The following is a 21160-nucleotide window of genomic DNA, read 5'->3' as shown; positions in this document are numbered from 1 at the left end:
AGGAGAAGCAGGAAGACATTAGCGAATATTCATTTGCTAATGTCACATAACTGGGTGGGCTCCAGGCTCCCCGAGCCTACCCTTTTTGAAGCCAATTAGAGCCTCAGGCTCTAATGTGCTTCAAAAACAAAAAAACACTGAAATCCATGTGTCTGGTGCCCTGCATGTAGATTAGGTAGCCGGACACATGGATTAGGGGAGAGGTGCACCTGCGTCCTGTATGAGCGGTCGCACACTACTGTGTGATCATCTTGACCTGGAAGGACTTTGAGCTGACATGATGGCTGATGGATTGGATTGTCCCTGGAGCCATTTCTAGAGTTGGAATGCAAGTGTTTGACCCTCTGTAATCGGGTGGTCAATATCATCTGGTTAGAGGCTGTGTGTTTGTTTTGGTTGGAGGTGGTGGTATTTTACTTGGGATCCCTATTCACTCTATCAAGGACTGTCTGTGGATAAGGCAAAAGGACTCTAAAAAGCACTTTGGTGTAACTTCTTAGTTAAAGTGCTGCACTTTTATGTTTTATGTATTTTATATTTGTGACCAGCAAATTGTATACGTAGCTTTTGTTTATTTGATCATGGTCATTTAGTCACTGTCTTTGTATGTTTAATAATTTTATCACAATATATTTAAAGGAATAGTGCACCAATCTTTATGTTTTTATTTTAAGCTGGTCTTGTATTCAGATCTTTTAAGTGCCGCTGTTACTTTATATACTAAGTGCGGCAATTTTTTTTTTTTTTGATTTTTATGAAACCATCTGTCCTGCTGTAACACCCTATGAAAAATACTGCAAACAAGATGGTGAATGCCAACTTCTCTATTTAACCGGGTCCCTTTAAATAAAACTCCTGTATATCGGAAGTAAATGTTGTTTTTCCTCTTCGCTGTGTTCTGTTAAACTCCACATCTGACCAGATGCATAAAAGTCAATATTTATTTTTTCCGTAAAATCTAGGAGTTCACCAGTTACAGAATATTGGTATTTTCTTTTTTTTTTTGGAAACTGACCACTAAAAGGCATACACAACACCATCACACTAAAAAGCTAGAACACAGCTGAAAAGAAAGCATTACAAAAAGAAACATTTTTTACATTCCACTTTGTCTGCCTTATAGAAAGATTTAATGCTGGACTTCTTTAGCGATACAGAAACAATTCCCTTGCAAAACAAATACATCTCATAGAAGATGGCACACCCAGCTGCTGGGGGAACTATAAGTCCCAGCATGTCGTTTTTGGGGTAACTTGACTTGTATTTCCTGCAACAGCTGGGGGAGCCTTAGACTGACCATGGCTTAAAGCATCCAATCACATATCAGAATTCAGGAGCTCAGTGTTGTCAAGGACTACTGAAACCTGAAGTCAATTGGCGGTTCACATACTGATATAGTGTTCATTACCATCAAAGGAGAAGTCAGTCATTTTGTGATGAAACAGCCACAGAGTCAATGAGGCTTTTGGAATACAACAAAATGGCTGCCTTTATTTTGTACAAAAATCCCAACATCCTATTTCCTAGAAATGTGATATGTCCTTTATTTTTTCAATGATTTTCATTGCTATTATTTGTGGCCCCCTAGAAAAACTCTAAACCAAGGCACTGAAGCCACAGTATATACTTGTGTCTACAGGAAATTATCTTCTAGGCTGAGTTCACACATGTCCGGCTGCAGTTTGCAGTCCAGGGTCCAGTGCGTTTTGTTCCCCATTTCAGGTGCCAACTTTTACTTGAATTCGCTCCTAAACCAGACCCAAAATTGCACAGGACCCTTTTCAAAAACGGACTGCAGTCGCCCCGGACATGTGTGAACTGGCTCCATTGAAAGCCGGTTCGGGTTCCCATGTTATGTGAATTGAATGCAATTAAAAATCTGATTTGCATATATGTGAAGTGAGGGGAGTATCTAAATAGCTGTATACTATCACCCACAGCTATCAGTTTAGTTGGTTCTCATAGACCTGACCTACATTGTAAAAACTGGAGAGAAAGTAGAGCTGAATCTGAATTTTAGTTACCGCGTCCATTAAACCTGAGAGATGATTGGTTGCTCTAGGCGGTACCTTTATTTCGGCTCCAGTTTTCAGAGAGGCCGATATGTTTACAATTCACCTACAGCAACAACGGAAAAAAAAGTTGGTCTTGGGGACAACAGATGCTTCAAATGTATGTGTACACATAAGAGAACCATGTGAGCATTACCTGCAATTTTACAAATGTTACTTCTCTGTGTTCCAATATCACATTTTAAAGAAGATGTTGGGCTTTTAAGTGGACCTATACACAAGTTCCAACCCCTAACTTTCCTGACAATCTTGCTCCTTTAAAAGCCATACGTAGTAGAAGAGGTTGTGAAATGACCCATCAGCAGAAACCAGTGTTCGGGGTGTATGGTCACGTGACCACTGCCAAGCCATTCATCATGAAATGTATTAATGTTGAGTGGTATTGATTTTTCTTTCGCAGTCATTTTGGTGAAAATCAGAAGATTTTGTCAATATTTCAAATTTTTTTTCAAAATGAATTGGAGTCAAGTCATTGGCCAACCGAAATTGAAGTACATGTAAAGGCAATGCTTTTTTTTTTTTTTATGTGGATAGAGTAAGGAAGGGTTAAAATCCCTATTTGGTGATTTTACTGTCTGTGTCTCACTGGGGAGGATTCCTTCTAAAGCTTCGTACACACGATCGGATTGTTGGCCAACAGAGTTTCAGACTTTTGTCAAAAAGGCGTGTGTCTGGATCTTGTCTTGCATACTAGTGGCACAGAATTGTCAGCCAACAAACACGTAACTACGTGGAATTTCAGCTCTTGAGCACCACACTTTGGGCACCTTCTGCTAATGTCGTGTTTGGTGAGCATTGATTCCGAGCATGCGTGTTTGTAATTTTGACTTTTGTGTGACGGACGATTTAAAAACCTGACAACAGACCATTGTCTGACGAAAATTTAGTAGCCTGCCATCCAATATTTGTTGGCCGAAAGTTGGACAATTGTCTGAAGGAGCATAGTAACGGTCGGATTTTAGGCCAACAGTCTGTCATCACACAATCCCCTGCCAACAATCGGATCGTGTTTACGAGGCTTTAGAAAAGCAACAGTACATTTTCCCATAGTGTGAGGAAATGACATCTTAAGCTGGGTAAATACTAGTAACTTTTCATACAAAAATTTGTAAAAACATTATTTCTTCTTTGTATATTTATTGACTAGACAAATGTTGTTCAATAGTGCTTCAAAATTGTATTTGCTTTTAACATTTAATTTTGGAATGAATGTAATTCCCAGAACAAAAAACACATACACTGTTAGATTATCATTAGTTCGAAAAAAAATGGTCGAAATGCCGATTTGACCCCCACTGATGATTAGAAAATACAATTATCTTTCTTAAAATAAAAAAATGTTAAAATTCTACTAGAATATAGCCAGCTTTAGACAGTTGTACCCCAATCATTTATTCTTGTTGAATGAGGAGTGAATCTCCATAATGGGGAGACAGACAGTCATATAAACCTAACAGAGGGTCAGACCCTTACTCTTTACAAAACAAAAAAAAATACACAAATTTAATGGTGCATTGTGTTGGTTTTGTACCACAAATATAGCCCCTATGCTATTTCACAGTAAAAAAACAAAACAAAAAAAAACACAAAAAACTTAAAATAAAAAGTGTAAAGGGACAGTAACAAGTGAGAATAAAATACACAAGGTAAAAGATAAAACAAAAAACACGAATGAATTAAACTGAACTAGTCTAAATACAGTGGTAAGAAAAAGTATGTGAACACCTTTGGAATTAACTGGTTTTGTGCAGTAATTTGCCATAAAATGTGATCTAATCCTCATCTAAGTCACAGCAATAGACAAACACAATGTGCTTAAGGTGATAACACACAAAACATTCTAATTTCTTATGTCTTTATTGAACACACCCATTAAACATTCATAGTGTTGGAGGAAAAAGTAAATGAACCCATATAGTAATTACCTCAGTGAAAGATAATTGGAGTCCTATTAATGAAATGAGTTTGGAGGTGTGAATTTGATGAATAAATGGCACTCAAACATTTTAACCACCTCATGCCCAAGGTATGTCATATGATGTCCTTGATTTTCAGTGGGGATATCTGAACGATGCTTGCAGCTACAGGCATCTTTCAAATATCGTTCTCTTCGGTTGGCGATTCTGTGCACCATAAGAACAATCACAGTGGCAGTTCAGCCGCTTGATCATTCTTACAGATGGCGGGAGGGGATGTCTCCCCCCCCCCCCCCCGCTGCCCACCGGTGCTTCTCCAGGCTCTCATGTGCGATTGGTGACCCAGAGAAGAAATCCGCCAGGGCCAGAAGAGAGTCTTAGAGAAATCCAAGGGACAGATGGTCCCCGGCAATCTCTATGACTCTTGGAGGCCCAAGTGCGACATTAGGACATCACGTCCGATGGAAGTAAACAATGCCAGAGACTCAGTGGGAAAGCCTGAGATTGTAAAAAAAATTTTGACGTCAGCCTTTCCTGCCTAGTGGAGAGATGTAGGGTCTTAGAGACCCCACATCTCTCCATAAAGAGTACCTGTCACACACTATTCCTATTACAAGGGATGTTTACATTCCTTGTAATGGGAATAAAAGTGATCAAAAAATATTTTTTTAATGGGAAAGTGTAAAAAAAAAAAAAAAAAAATTGAAAGCCCCCGTCCTCGAACGCATGCGTATGTCTCGTCCACATATGTAAACAGCATTCAAATCACACAGGTGAGGTTGAACGTTAGAGCGAGAGCAATAATTCAATCTCAAGAAATCCTCTGTAGCTCTAAACAGGTAACCTGTAAAAAAAAGTGCCGCCTACGGAGATTTTTAGGTACCAAAGTTTGCCGCAATTCCATGAACGTGCGTAATTTTAAAGCGTGACATGTTAGGTATCTATTTACTCAGCGTAACATTATCTTTCACCTTTTACAAAACAATTGGGCTAACTTTACTGTATTTTTTGTTTTTTTTAATTCATGAATCTGTCCCTCCCCCATAAAAAAATGCGTTTGAAAAAGCACTGCGCAAAGATCGTCTGACATAAAAAAAAACATATATAATGTTTAGGGGTTCTGAATAATTTTCTAGAAAAAAATTACGATTTTTACATGTAGGAGTGAAGTGTCATAACTGGCTTGGGCGCGAAGTGGTTAAAATTGGTGTTCATAAGCAGCATCAGCTGATGCCTACCATGCCTTGCAAAAAGACCTTAGCCTCACAGAGATGCTGTGGAATGAGAGAGAGCCGACCACACCAGACATCCTGCAAATGTGTCTGAGCTCAAGCAGTTTAGTAAAAAGTAACAGTCAAAAATTTCCCCTGAATGTTGTGCAGATCTGATCCAGAGCTTCCAAAAAGCACCTCCTTGGAAGTCATTGCTGCCAAAGGTGGTTCGACCAGCTATTTACGCCAAGGATTCACTTACTTTTTCCTCCAGCACTGTGCATGTTTAATAGGTTTGTTCAATAAAGAGACCAAGGGGTTCACATACATTGTCTTGCTACTGTATATCTTTCAAAATACACCCTCTAAATTACTGAGAGTTTATGCTTCAACAAAATGCAGATGGCAAAATGTTAGACCATGTGACGGGCTACCATAACCGTAACTTCTTATACTATTTATGTATAAACAATGAGATTGTCAGGCTAGGCGGAGTTGGGGTTTGGGTATAGGTTTGAGTTAAATAAGTCCCACAGTTCTCATCTCAGGCTTTATTAGAATCAATGCATCAGAAAGGCACAGCATAGGTTGAAGTTTGGATGTCCATCACTGGCTCCCCGCTTGTTACGGTCACCCCTGGAGGACCAAAACTGGACATCCTTCATTGTATATAACAACAGATACAAAAAAATTAATCAGTGAGTCAACAATGCATCATTCTGCATCTAATGGAGGGTATGATACGGACAGTCATTCTTGTGGTTTCCTATCTGTCTCTGTTCTACACTGATGCCAAAAACCCCGTAAAGTCTACAAAACTATTGAATATCCCATGTAAGGTCATACATTCCCGTGATACTCTGGAAAGAGATAAAATCTTGCGGAACTATACTTGCATTTTCTTTATTTAGAATTTACTGTTTTTTCCTGCAAAATATATATGGCAAGAGCATTTAAGATGTGATGCCATTCTCTTCACTTACATAACAAATCTCTATTATATCTACATTTCAAAATCTACATATTCATTCCGTGTTTTGTATATTCTCCTACAGCTCAGGCAGGCAAACCTATAGCTCTCTAGCTTATCTTGGGCTTATAAAAAAAAAAAGGCCAAGGGCAGTGTGTGACCAATCAGGTTTTATCTTTCATTGATCAGGCGAGGGTCAAATAAAATCTGATTGGTCGCTGTTGGTTTACAGTGCTTTGTACATCATGATTGTGCTCTGTGAGCTGCATGTGTTCCCTTTAGCAGTGCGGTTATGGGGCCACAACCAGATGCATGTTTATGGTGTGCAATTGCTGTGGCCTATGCAGATCAAGAGCCTACTGCCTAACTCAATGGGAGACTTCCCTAAGGTCAAAAATAATAGGCCCCGCGGTGCCTACTGTGAACTGACAGTAGCTGACCTAGTCACATCTACTCTTGCAGGCCTGAAAGCCTTTGGCAGTAAACAGTGGCAGAAGTGGAACCTCTACCCTCCTCTCCAGTCTGGTTCTCAGCCACCAGAAATTGACACTGGTAGGTAATGTGCAGCTTTCCATAAGCAATGGAACTACAAACTTGAACAAGCTCTGTCCTGTTGTGAGATTGATTTAGGAACATAATTAATAATAAGATCTGCTATTAAGGCAGCACCCCCTCTGCTTTATATTTACAGCTACTTTTTTAATGCAAAAGGCCAACAAACAAGAGAAAGTTAAGAAGGGTTCATGTTTCTTAAACAATAGGGAGTCTTCTGTTCCCCCTACAATATTCAGTCAAAATAAGAAAATCACAATTTGTACATTTAGAGGCTTGGTGTGACCCACTCCTTCATGTTGCTCTAGGGCAGGACAGGCCCGTAAATGTCTTATTTTGTATACAACTGGTTTACAGTGAAAGATGCATAGTGTGTGTGTGACTACCATTTTCAATATCCCTATACATTGTGTTCACTAACAAACACATGTAAAGGTTTTTTGAATTTATCCAAACTCGCTGCTGACACCAACTGTGGAAAGGAATTCCACATCCTTACAACTCTGATTGTAAAGAACCCTTTACATAGTTCAAGTTTCAACTGCTTCTCGTCCAACATCATTGTGTGGCCACGTGTCTTCTTTAGAGACATTAGGTTAAATTGTTTTCTCCTAATGATCAAGTTCCTATTTAAAGAATGGGAGGTCATATCCTCTCTTAAGCATATCTTTTCCAAGCAGAATAAGTTTAAAGCGGTAGTAAACCCGCAAATTTTTTTTTTTTATTTATTTTTTTTTTTAAACCTGCAAAGCAAAAGGCATAATGAGCTAGTATGCACCGCATACTAGCTCATTATGAAATACTTACCTTAGAACGAGGCCCCGACATCTGGCCCGATCCATGCCGAGGGAGCTAACATGCTCCCTCGGCGTCTCTTCCGGGTATCACGGCTCCGGCGCTGTGAGTGGCCGGAGCCGCGATATCGTCACTCCCGCGCATGCGCGCGGGAGATTTCAGTCCGGCCGGACGAGCGCTGACGGATTTTCACGGCGAGAACCCCCTTGTGCGCATGCGCCGCTGCAGTCAGCGGAGCATACCAAGGGGAATATCTCCTAAACCGTACAGGTTTAGGAGATATTTTTTTTACCTACAGGTAAGGCTTATTATAGGCTTTCCTGTAGGTAAAAGTTAAAAAATTGACCATACAACCACTTTAATATGTGTAGTCTTTTCTCATAACTGAGCTCCAGCTCCCTTATTAGTTTTGTTGCCTTTCTCTGGACTCTCTCCCGGTCAAGCACATCCTTCCTGGGGGACTGGTGACCAGAACTGGATGGTATACTCAAGATGTGGCTAAACCAGAGTTTTGTAAAGTGGTAGAATTATATTTAAATTTATTGAGTAAATTGTACAGTGTAAATTAAAGCTTTTTATCACAGCACTATAAACCAGGATGTGAACTGGACCCGGTTAGTGTCTGATGCCCTGATCTATTGGATTCAGGTAATTCAGTCCCATCTAGGCTTACAGGGTCCAGAACAAGAGCACTCATGGAAGTCTTGTAACGGACCTTGGATATTTATTAATTTGCTTCATATGTCCTGCATTTTGGCACTGGCCAATCAGTAGTTTCCCACAAACATGATATGAGCAGTAACAGTTGGATAAGGAAATGATCATATGTCTATGTGTCACCTACCCGTGGACAAAATCTGTGACCCAAAGTGGATTATTTTTTGTGATGATCACTAACATAAGGTGCTAGGAACTGTATGGGTATCAGGTAAACATAGTCAGCCAAAGCAATTGTGCACGTTTCACATTTCTCAGTTGAATGATTATACTGTAGTAGTATTTACTTACTGCTATATTGGGTCTCTAGATAAACAGAGCTATCCAAATTGAAATGATTCAAAAAGAATATTAATATATGGTTACCTTACAGATATATTGCATTTTTGTTTAAAAATATTAAATGCTGCTTGCTGGTCACTTCATAGGGAATGCATTTGAGTAATGGCCGCATAACCGCATATATTTAAATGAAGTCTAGCAGGAACCTAGCCACCCTAACATGCAGAAATAGCAAGACCATGGGTCTCCAACATCAGTCAGGTTGTGAGCCAAATGACAAATTGACAGAGGGCCACACAAATAAAAGTCCTAGCATTTTAAGGGGCCACTCCATCCAAACATTGTTTATACCTCTGTGAGTCTCTATAATCTCTAGACTTGAGTTCTGAGCTTCACCCACATGCTGCAGGCACTATGAAGGAAGGTGGCTTTTCCTACTGGCTTCACTCGCTTAGTCATATATAACAAAGCATGCAGCAAGGTAAGAGGGATGCCAAAAAAGAAGTGCATTTAGCTGGTAATGGTTAGCAGGTTATGTACACAGCCTTCAAATGCTAAAGTAGCTCAAAACAGTGCACAGCAATGCAATGACAAAAAAAAAAAACACACCTGCTTTAGCTTTCAGCTACTTTGGCCAAGCTTTTGAGGCATGTCTAAGCTAAAACAATAGAAAGGGATCTCATGTCTGCCTCTGTGCAATATTATGTTGTTATGTGTTCAGCTGCTTTAACATTTAGGGGGTATTCACACCTGCAAATACACCCCATCTGTACCCTACAGGAATTGTTGTGGTTAGCTGTGGTAGCCAGCAGCCTCCCATTTCTTTTAATTGGGCTGCCTATCACAGCTAACCATGTCCATTCTCATGTAATCTTTCATACAGCGATTGCATGTGAGTGATTGGCCCTGGAGCAGAATGTGGGCACAATTAGTTGCAGAGACCGGCTGGTAGGGTGCATTCGCAGATGTCAATACACACTTAAAGTCCATAAACTCAAAACCAATTCATTAAAAGGAAACTCTGTGAATTTTCTTATGACTATAATGCACGTGATCATGCTAAGGAGTCAGTTTTAGAAAGTGCTTGCTTTCATCATTAACAAACAAAAATAAAAAAAATAGGGATCTGCAATGAACTTTTCCAAAATCCTTGCAAAATAGATAGATAGATAGTTCATCTGTGGGGCTCTGCTTCTTTTTTTTTTTTTTTTTGTTCAACAAAACTGGAGCTTCAACCTTAAATTATATAATTTAGGCATCCTCTTCTTTCAAACATACTGAATGCATACAATACAGCTATGTGGTCTACAGGTACTGAGCCCCTACCATCATAGGTAACTGAAAACCGCATGTGGCCTCCAGGCAACTTTTTAGGGACCACTGTCTTGTGCTAGGTCTATAGGTTGCCTGAGCCTTCTCTACATTACTGGTGCTCTATCTCTTTAATTGTATTATGCTTCTCTAGGCCAATCAGGTGTAAAACTTACAGTGTGCTCACGTTCCATTAAGCGATTGACAAAATAATGTACTATACTTATATTTCTTTTTACAGTTTAAAATGTACATATGTACAAAATATGTGTCTACTTCTTTAAAGGATCTAATTTAGGCAAAATAATAGATTTTCAAATTTGTCTTTTTAGAAAATAAAATATGGTTCCATGCTTCGTTACAATACAATGTATCTATTCGCAAGTGGTGATTTATGTGCATGCATCCAACACAACTGACCTCAGTGGCCTTCTGCATGGAAAACAACATGGCCGCCCGGACCTCCCACTATACAATGGCTGCTTAATGTCATAAATTTAGACTTCTGGTCTACAGAGTACGTGATTTTATACCTGACGTTAAAAATTCAGTCATGCATAAGACTTCTCTCTTTGCAGAGTCCGTTGAGGTTGATTTTTACAAACTTAAAGTTTTGGGGCTTCCTTTAGTCCTCGGGAAGGGGGATACATGTAAATAAATGTCAGGAGCCTCTTTGTAAAGGCGGAGGTCTCTGTAAACAGCAATGATTCCTGGTCCTTTATTACTGGATGATGGGGGAGCACTGACTCTCAGTCCACCAATCTGAAGCCGATTTCCCGTGATGAAGATTGATGCTCTACCTAGATTGATGTTTCCCAGAGCTGTCAATATAAAAAAGCGGAGTCATACTTTATTCAAATGCGATGTATTTATGTTCACAACATAAAGAGTTAAAGACAAATAGGCAAAGTGACTGGTTCTTTTCCTAAACCAACCCCCCACCCATTGATGCTCACTCCGCCACCCATTAAAACTCACTCCCCTGCTGCTCCTTTTATTTGATAAAGTCCTTGGAAATCTTTAATAATTCTGGGTATGGGGGATGTAATGCTCAGGCCTGAGTGTCCATTCACCAGGATTAAACACTGTCACGTCGGGGTGGGGGAGGTCATTACCCTGTGTAAGCTCAGACACAGACCAATAGGAAGCTTACACAGGGATTAGGTTAAGCCCCTTACACACGGGCCGAATGCCGGGCAACATTGGCTGGATCAATAAAAACCATGCGACATTTGGCCCGTATATAAGGCAGTCAGTCCGACGGAAGCTGGCTTCTGTCGGACAAGCATGCTGGAAAACCAGCAGCGGACCAGCTTCCAATGACTATCATAGTGTGTACCAGGCATTAGAAGAATTACTGGCCAGCAGTATCTGCATGAGCAATCATGATAAGCATACCTTGAAGCCCTGATGAAAGGGGAGTTCCTTTGCCCCCCAAAATGTGTTGGCTGTCTTTTAGAACAATATCAATAAATTCATTTGGACTCTTATCTTTTGATCTGGCGCTCCTTCCATGTATCCTCCTGTTTTCTGGTAACTTGCTGGAGTACCCACTGGACTAGCCTTGTTCATCGTTAGCAGCCTAACCTGAGCCAGTGGGCTCTTCAAATGTTTTTGCCCTCTAATTATTTTGTATAAACTCATATCAAATTCCCAGCACCTCTTGGATGGCTTTCATTCATTGGAGTCTTTAAGGCATCTGTCCATCTAATAGATATGTGAGCCGTCAATAAATTTGTTTCGTTTCATTCTGTTCCATTGCGTATTAGCTGTTAATTCATATTTCGGAATTTCTGTCCGAAAATTCAATTTGGATTTGTACGAAATAGGAATTTTCGTTTTCGTAAAACAATTATGGAACTTCGTTATGATGAATTTATCATTATGAGGGGATCCCACCATCCTTGTGCTGTGCTCATTATGAGGGGCTCCCACCATCCCTGTGCTGTGCTGACTTCCTGGGTTTTTAACTTCATCATAACGAATAATCGTAATTAACGAACATTCTTATTTGTCTGATTCAGTCTCCCACTCCCATGTTATAAAAGGTAATTTTCCCAACCCTCACTCAGCAGCAGAAGAAAACCTCTGATTGGTCAACAAAACACCAGTCATGTTTCCGTTGTAACGGAATTTGGATCCAAAATTCATAAACAAAATTTTGTACAAAATTCAGAAGCATAGCAATTCGTATTTTTTCGGATCCTCCTGAATTTACGGAAATTCGTACGAATTTTCGATTCGTACAAAACTAATCGCACATGTCTACCATCTAATCAGTTGAGGACAAAGTCACCAAAGAGCCCTGAATAATGTTTACTAAGCCAATGTTCAAAAACACTTATTTTCTGTGTAGTGATAGGTAGGTAGCCTTGTGACACAGTGAACATGTTTAAAAATTTGCACCTGAAATCATAATAGTGACTCCCCCACACACACACACAATGGTGTCAAGCGGTATGGAAGAAGCATTCTGCATGCTCCAGTACTGGTGAGGCAGGTAGTAAAGAGGACACCACTTAGATATTACAAAAAAAAGGAGCATGATTAGGGTATAATGAGGAATGCCTCCTGCTTCTCATTTGCTCCAGTATATTGCCAGAGTGCATCCAGTCCTTGGGCCCAGAGAGCCCTTATGTGGCTGCTCAGGTTAGTCCGCTCCTGCACCCATTGGTAATATTTTAGGACTGGTTAGATATAGCCTCATTAATGCCTTCAATGGGATTGTAGTGTAGACTAATTCATGTCTACAATGGGACATCAATGGGGCTGCCTGCACAGGGAAGCACAAAACACCTGTGCATCCCCATGCAGGTAAACAAGGCCCTGCACGGGCATACACTATAGTTTGTCCTATGTAAACAAGGCCTAACAATAACCTTTTTCATTTGCCCTTCTTCGGTCATTTAAATACAGCACTGAAAGTATTTTGTTTTATCTGTTTAATTATTTGAAGAAAAATCTTCCAGAAATCCAGTGAGCTAATAACTTCCTCTACTGCTGATTGCTTTCAGTTAGCATTGTTAGAAGTTTTGTACATAACACCTCCAATCCATGTTATGGAAAATAGGGGAGGGGAGGCCTTCTGTAATCCTAACACACTTTCTGTTCTAGGAAGTCAATGTTGCTTCTCCGCAGATATAGTAGTACAACAAGTTATCATTGTCACCCTAAGACAGAAAGTGTGTTGCTGGCTGGATCACCAAGTGAAAATAAAGGAAAAAAAGCCTAAAAAAGAAAGAAGAAAACGAATGCAGGCACCACACCTAAAGACTGGTAATCTGTAACATATTAAATTTTCTGGTTTGGATACACTTTAAGGCAGGGGTGCTCAACCTGTGGCCCTCTGAGCCCTCTGATGTGGTCCTCGACCTCAAACCAAGCAAGCACACTTCTATTATATCCTGTGGGTTTGGTGCGCAAGATATAATAGAAGTCTATGGCAAAGCACAGCTAACCCGCTGTAAATCTGCAGGTGCACTGAGCTGCATCTGCGGTACAGGTACACTGCAGCTCATCAGTGGGAAATCAGCCTTATAGGGGGTTCAGGACAGTAAAGGCTCATTTATGTTTGCGGTTGGGGAATGGTAAAACCCCATAGTTGGGACGTGTTTTTACCACACACACCCAACCACTGCTGTAGCATCAAGGGTTGCAATGGTGATCTTGCCCCATGCTCCAGCAGGCCCGTACGGCCTCCCTGTAACATTCTGTTTTACACTTGGACAGAAGGGGCAGTATGTACAGGAACTGATCCGAGGCCTTGGAAATTCTTAACCATTTAATTTCATTGTGGCCTACCACCAGTTACCAAATTGCTTAGTGTTGGTAAAGTCTTGTTTTTTTTTTTGTTCTATTAAAATAACAAACATGTTATACCTACCTCCTCTGTGCAGTTGGTTTTGTACAGAGCAGCCCCGATCCTCCTCCTCTCGGGTCCCTGGCTGGACCTTCTGGCCTATCCCTCCTGTTGAAATACCCCACAGCAAGTAGTTTGCTATGGGGGCACGCGAGCCAAGCTGCAGCTTGATGTATCCATTCAGACACGGAGCTGCCATTCGGCCTCGCCCCTCTCTCTCCTGATTGGCTGAGTTTGATTGACAGCAGCGGGAGCCAATGGCGCCACTGCTGTGTCTCAGCCAATCAGGAGAGAGAGACCCGGGCAGCTGAGGCATTCGTGGACATCGCTGGAAAGAGAAGGGGCTTGCGTAGAATGCATTCAGATAAATTCTGACTTTACAACCCCTTTAAGTGGCCCTAGCTCTTCAAAAGGTTGAGGACCCCTGCTTTAAGGGCTCACTGCACAACAGGCATGTTAGCTAACCCGCATACATAACATTCAATATTTTATTTTCAAGCAATACAGGAAACCTAATGACATAATCTGGGGAATGTCACTGCTGACTTTGTATGAAAATACTAGAATGTTTGTTCCAGGTTAGTGACATGGACTATTCTCCAGCTAATGACAACTAGTTCGCTAGTATTTTTATGGCAGCCTCCATAACTCTTATAGGCAGGTAAGATACGATCCAAGATATTTTAAAAATAAATGTCCAATAGAGCCCTATCACAAGTTCCCACAGTCCCTACCCGTGCACTCTGTTTGCTGGGCTTCTTCTCCTCGTCGGGAAGTGGTGGCATGGGATACGGGTATTTCCTGCTAGAGGCAATGGAACCAGTAGATGATGACGGAGACTTGGCAGGAGACAATGTTCTGTAATAACAAACACAAAAAAACATGACATTGGTGGTAGTAAACTGCAACCTGCCCTGGGTCAGTTATAAACGATGGTGCACAGGAACATGGCAAGGTTTTGGAACCCTAGATGCTGCCAGTTCCAACCTGCGCAGATGTCATCGCTTCTGACATTACAATGGTCTTGAAACATTGTAAAGAACACTTGCTTTCCATGTTTTATGTCCAGGTGAAAATAGCAGCATAGATGTTAAAAACTTAATGAGTTGTTCCGGGTCAATGATCTGCTGGGAAGATTTACCCTCCCTTCCGGTTCTGGTGACAGTGGGACAAGAAAATAGAAAAAAATTACCAGTTCCTCCAGGGTAGCACACACATAAGCCATGAAGATGTACCAGAAAAGAAGTGATAGGAGGTAATGAAACAAGTTTAAAAGTTTTTAACAGTACACACCCTCTAAAATGTTTTCTTTTTGGTGGGTCATTTACTACTGCACTGACCAAATGTACGATACGGTCCACCCTAAGGACATTGTCTTCAGGGGGTCCTCTTTTTGTTATCATTCCACAATGCCTTTAATAGCCTGTTTGGGTCTCCTCAATACTTAAAATTGAGTCTATACGAATGAAACAACCCACTCAGAGGAAAATAACTTGTATGTGATTTGTTTCAGTGCACTATATTTACTTGTCTGTTAATGGTTTTCATGGTTGTTTTATTGCATCCACTTGGATGGATTATCTTTGTAATCTTTTACAACATGTTAATAAAAATATATTCAACCATAAAAGTTATTAACAGGATTTCAGTATTAAATCCCAGCTGGAAAAAAATCGAAGTTACTTACCAGTAACGTTTTTTACAAGAGTTTTTCAGGACAGCACCTTAGAGAGACCTCGGCTCCTCCCTTCTCAGGAAACACCGCCTTCATCAGAACTTTAAGCCACTCCTTCCCTCCAGCCCGTCAGTTTTTTCACCAGAACCTCCGGCCTGTCTAGGGAGACACAAGAACACATCATACCAACCTTCATACTCCTGATGCTCTCACGTCCTAGTAGCAAGATATTATTTGGGTGGGTATCGGTGCTGTCCTGAAAGACTCTTGGAAAAAAAACGTTACCAGTAAGTAACTTTGATTTTCCCTATTTCGTCTTTCAGGACAGCACCTTAGAGATTATAAGCTAGCACTTACCGAACATATTTCCTGGTTTCTATGAAATTTAGAAGCCACTTTTGGCAATAAGGCCGGATGATTTTAAAAATAATCTGATCCAGAAATACTTGAAGGAAAGGTGCCCTCCTAGAGAGGGCTTCTAACTCACTAACCCACCTTGCGGTAGTGATTGCTACCAAACAAAAAACAGTCTTGAGAGTTAAAAATTTCACTGAACAAAACTCAATAGGCTCAAAAGGATCCCTTGTAAGGGTCTGCAACACCAGGGAGAGATCCCATATAGGAAAAGGATGGGAGCTGACTGGTCTTTAACCACTTAAGCCCTGGACCAATTTGCAGCCAAAGGACCAAACCCCTTTTTGCAATTCGGCACTCCGTTGCTTTAACTGACAATTGCACGGTCGTGCGACGTGGCTCCCAAACAAAATTGGCATGCTTTTTTTCCCACAAATAGAGCTTTCTTTTGGGTGTATTTGATCACCTCTGCGGTTTTTATTTTTTGTGCTATAAACAAAAATAGAGCGACAATTTTGAAAAAAATACAATATTTTTTACTTTTTGTTATAATAAATATCCCCCAAAAATATATAAAAAAACATTTTTTTCCCCTCAGTTTATGCCGATACGTATTCTTCTACATATTTTTGGTAAAAAAAAATCGCAATTATTGATTAGTTTGCGCAAAAGTTATAGCGTTTACAAAATAGGGGATAGTTTTATAGCATTTTTATTAATATTTTTTTTACTAGTAATGGCGGCGATCAGCGATTTTTATTGTGACTGCGACATTATGGCAGACACATCGGACATTTTTGACACATTTTTGGAACCATTGTCATTTATACAGCAATCAGTGCTATTTAAATGCACTGATTCCTGTGTAAATGACACTGGCAGTGAAGGAGTTAACCACTAGGGGACAGTGTAGTGTTATGTATGATGTTATGTGTTTTTTTTATTGTAGGGGGCGTGGCCTGGCAAGTGACGTCACTGATCATCCTTCCCTATAAAAGGGAAGAGACGATCTGTGACAGCCACACAGGGAAGCATGGGGAGAGGTTTGTTTACACAGACCTCTCCTCGTTCTTCAGCTCTGTGACCCAATCGCGGGACACCAGCGGTGATCGGGTACGCTGGTCCTGCGGTCACGGAGCACAGGACCGGGTCAGGAGCGCGCCGCCGGCGGCTCGCTCCCGGTCCACGGCTGGGCACTTAAAAAGCAACGTACAGGTACATGCTTGTGCACAGCCGTGCCATTCTGCCGACGTATATCGGCGTGAGGCGGTCCTTAAGTGGTTAAAGAACCTAGATATCCAAGGGTTCACTGCTAGTTGTTGTTCAAGGAACACACTTAAAGCAGAAACTTGACCTTTAAGAGTACTAAAGGCCAGTCTCTTATCTGCCCCACTCTGTAGGAACTCCAGAACTGCTACTGGGCTGCGAACGTTAAAGGAGCTTCTTCCAGACCTTCGAATAGATATGGCACGTCTCTTCTTTCCTACAGTTTAGAAGAGTGCCAGGCCACCAACCTTTCAGAGAACCCCTTACTTCTCAGCCTTTCCTCTTCAGTAGCCAGAATCCACCTCTCCACCTAAGGACAGCAGATTGGGCCTTGATAGAAGAGGACTTCACTAACTGCCAATATCCAATGTGGTTCCACCATCGAAAACCTTGGCCTCCTGGGCCAGTGTGGCGCTATCAATATCAGGGTGGTGTCCTCTGACTGGAATTTCCTCAGGACTGCGGGCAACAGTACAGGAGGGGGATAGGCATAGCACTTGGAAAAATGCCAGCTCTGAGAAAGAGCGTCCACCCCTATTGCTCCATCCCACCGGTTCAAGGAGAAGAAGAGGGGTGTTTTTGCATTCTTCCTTGAAGCGAAAAGGTCCACAGATGGAATCCCCCACTTCTGGATAATCTTCCTGTAGGCGACCTGACTCAGAGGCCAGTCACTCTCCCTCAGCTTCCTCCGGCTGAGGAAGTCTGCCATCTGGTTTAACTCCCCTTTTAGGTGTACTACAGATAGTGAGAGCACCTTGACCTCAGCCCAGTTGAATATTGCTCCCGTCAGAGCCCAAATGGAACTGCTCCTGGTGCCCCCCTGTCAGTTGATGTAAGCAACTGCTGAGGAATTGTCTGAGCGGACCTGTAAGTGATGTCCCTGGAGCTCCTGGTGGAAGGCACTGAGAGCCAGAGAAATGGCTTTCAGCTCTCTCCAGTTTGAGGATTTCCCCATGTCCTCGACTCTCCAGGATCCCTGCGCCAGACTCACCCCTCGGTGTGCTCCCCAACCGTGCCGCTTGCGCCTGTTGTGACGATCTTGGACACAGGCAGTACCCATTCCAGACCCTGGGATAGATTTTCTGCCTTTCTCTACCACCACAAGGACCTCTTCACCCGTTTTGGAATGAGAACCATTGAGTCCAAGGACCTTTTGAGAATGAACAGCTGTAAAGGGAGGAAATGCAGCCCCGCCCACCTTACAGCTGGGAGGGCAGCCATCAGTAATACCAAGGCCAACATGGCCTTTCTTATGGAGATTTGTTGATTGCTTTGTAGAACTGCCAAGGCCTTGTTTACTTTCAGAATTTTTTTCTTTGTGAAGAAAAACTCTCCGCTGGGTTGAGCCCAGAATGTAACCTAGGAAAGTTACCCTCTGGGATGGAACCAGGTTGGATTTCTCCAAGTTTAAGAGCCATCCCAGATGCTCCAACACACTCCTTGCTACCTGTAACTCCTGGACCAGCTGCTCCAGTGAAGAAGCAAAAAGGAGAAGATCGTCCAGGTATGCGATCACCAAGATTCCTCGAAGTCGCGGAAAGGCCAGGGTCTCCACCATGACTTTGGTGAATATCCGGGAGAAGAGGCTAGCCCAAAGGGGAGAGCCCGAAACTGAAGATGTACTGTTTCCTCCCCGGGCCATACTGCCAGTCTGTGCAATCGGAATGTGCAATTAAGCGTCCCTTTAGATCTATGGACGCCATGTAGCAATTCGGAGAAAGTAGTGTCTTCACGAACAAAATGGAATCCATCCGAAATCTTTTGTAGGAGATTGATCGATTCAGAGGCTTCAGGTTCAGGATGAGCCTGAACTTCCCTGAAAGTTTCTGAACCACAAAGATGTGGGAATATAACCCTCTGCCTAGCTCCCCAGGTGGGACCCATGATACTACATCCTGCTGTTCCAGTTCCTCCAATGAGGAAAGTAGTGCCGCCGCCTTTTCTGCACACTTTGGCAGGTCTGTAACTAGAAGCCTGTGTGGGGGGGCTTGAGAATTCTAGTCTGTACCCCCTCCTTACAATTCCTAGTATGAACTGATTGGAGGTAACCGACTCCCACTGTTGGAGGAAAGCCCCCAGTCTTCCTCCCACCGGGATTAACCTGTCATTGGGACTTTCGAGGCTGTTCAAGAGGGCGAAAAATTGCTCCCCCCGCGCCCCTGTTGGTCCAAACCTTTTTTTGAGACTCCGCCCTTGGAAAATTAAACTTTCGCGGGCGAGTCTTCTTTTTAGACTGTTCCCCCAATTTTTTCGTTAAGGGAAAGGCCTTCTTTTTATCGGCACTCTAATCAGGGACAGCCTCCAAATCCGGACCAAACAGTAAACCCCCCCGTGAAAGGGACTCCGCAAAGTTTGATCTTTGATGCATCGTCCCCTTGCCAGGTTTTTAGCCAAAGAGCTCTCCTGGCTAAATTGGCCAAAGCAGAGGATCTAGCAGACACGCAGACCGACTCTGCTGAGGCATCCGCAATATATGCGACCCCTTTTTACCACTTAAGCCTGGACCAATTGGCTGGCCGTCCCTTTAACTGACAATTGCGCGGTCGTGCGACGTGGCTCCCAAACAAAATTTACATCCTTTTTTTTACCACAAATAGAGCTTTCATTTGGTGGTATTTGATCACCTCTGCAGTTTTTATTTTTTGCGCTAACAAAAAAAGGGCACCAATTTGGAAAAAAAAACACATTATTTTTAACTTTTTGCTATAATAAATATCCCCCAAAAATATATAAAAAAACTTTTTTTTCCTCAGTTTAGGCCGATACGTATTCTTCTACATATTTTTGGTAAAAAAAAATTGCATCGGCTTGGGGAGCGACGTAACATAACGGCGATTCGTGAACCCGAGCCATGCTGCCGCAGTACAACTGTGGCGGCTGGTCGGCATGCGGTTAAAAGCATTGGGAAGGAAGAGAGAATCATCTCTTTTGCAGTTCCAGCCTCAATATGCGCTTTTATGTGTGTTAACCAGTGCTCCATGTTACGCGCCACCACTGTGACAGCCATGACAGGCCCTACAGAGGAATCCAAAGTCTTCTTGAGGAGGGAATGCGTCCTCTTGTCAATGGGGTCTGCTAGCACCCCCATATCTTCAAAGGCCAAGTCTGTCTTTCTGAATACCTGAGAAAAGGCTGCATTCAGTCTAGGCGATTTGTTCCACACAGCCACATCATCTTCCTTTTTAATGCTCTAGAAAAGAAAGGTTTCCTTTCTGGGTCTCACCACTCCTTTTTGATGACGTCAACCAGGACCTCATGGACCGGAAAGACCCTCCTCTTCTGCTCCCCAAGACCGTTGTACATATTATCATGGAGAGACAGTGATTTTTTTTCTCCTCTTGGAGTGGATGGCTCCCAAGAACTCTTCCACTTCCTCCAAGGAAAGTTTGTAACGGGAGGTTCTGGTACACTCGCCATCCACCTTCTCTCTGTCTGACTCCCTTGAGGAGTCTGAGGATGCACTGTCAGGATCCTCCTCTAATGCCTCTCTGGAGCTCCCAGGTAACCCTTCACTGGCGGAGGGACCTGCCAAAGGATTAGGTGCGACATCTTGCTGCGCTGGCAGAGGACTAGCTGGGGGTGCATAAGTTGAAAGCTTTGAAAGATTGAAAAGTGCTGGAAAGCTCTTTAACAGATGCCGATAGGTCAGAACTTTGTTCCGTAGAATGTTCCCTGACTAAACCCTCAATGCAAACCCTGCACAAAACTTTGCCACAGGACTCCACTAAAGTACATGATGGGCATGTTTTCTTGGAAGTGAAAACACCAGACCGACATCAGGAGTGCACTCCCCCAGGACCGACCGCCACCAGGGTCTTATATGTACACCTCCTCCCCTCTGACCACCAAGAGAGGGGTTTACCCGTGGAGCTAGATGGGAAGATGGTAAGGGAACACCACCCCAGGGTTCCACTTACCTTAGTGTGGCTGGTGCTGGTTTTATCCAGCACAGAACGGGAACCATCAGTCTCCAACATCCCCCAGGTCAGGAAAGTACTGTGGTCCGCCTCGGGTTGCTCCCTTTGCTGTCACTACAGCTGCAATGGAGCCACTCGTTTTAAGTTCCACGGCCGGAACCGTAAGCCGCGGGTCAGCCGGAAGTGTCCTTCCCCGCCGGGGCTGATGTCACCCACCATCCGACCCAGCCTTGAGCTCCATGCTGGCCGCCGCAGAGCGAGGG

At 42.5% G+C, this 21160-nt stretch overlaps 1 protein-coding gene across 7 annotated transcripts in view; it reads right to left on the bottom strand.

The window, feature by feature from the left end:
• Positions 1-927: 927 nt before the first annotated feature.
• The window catches only part of ADAM22 (ADAM metallopeptidase domain 22), a 462480-nt gene continuing 442247 nt past the window's right edge, over positions 928-21160 (bottom strand). For all 7 annotated transcript variants that reach the window (XM_077490871.1, XM_077490872.1, XM_077490874.1 and 4 more), the window contains 2 exons: positions 14420-14543; positions 928-10647 (listed from right to left, as the gene is read on the bottom strand). In XM_077490871.1, the coding sequence (XP_077346997.1) occupies positions 10627-10647; positions 14420-14543 (145 nt within the window). In that variant the 3' untranslated portion in view covers positions 928-10626. The remainder of the gene's footprint in view (positions 10648-14419; positions 14544-21160) is intronic.

The sequence above is a fragment of the Lithobates pipiens genome, unplaced genomic scaffold (genome assembly GCF_037356315.1).
Source record: "Lithobates pipiens isolate NorthernLeopardFrog02 unplaced genomic scaffold, aLitPip1_a1.2 Scaffold_19, whole genome shotgun sequence".
Lineage (NCBI taxonomy): Eukaryota > Metazoa > Chordata > Amphibia > Anura > Ranidae > Lithobates > Lithobates pipiens.
The sequence above is the reverse complement of the archived record's forward strand: the minus strand, read 5'-3'. Positions and strand labels throughout refer to the sequence as shown.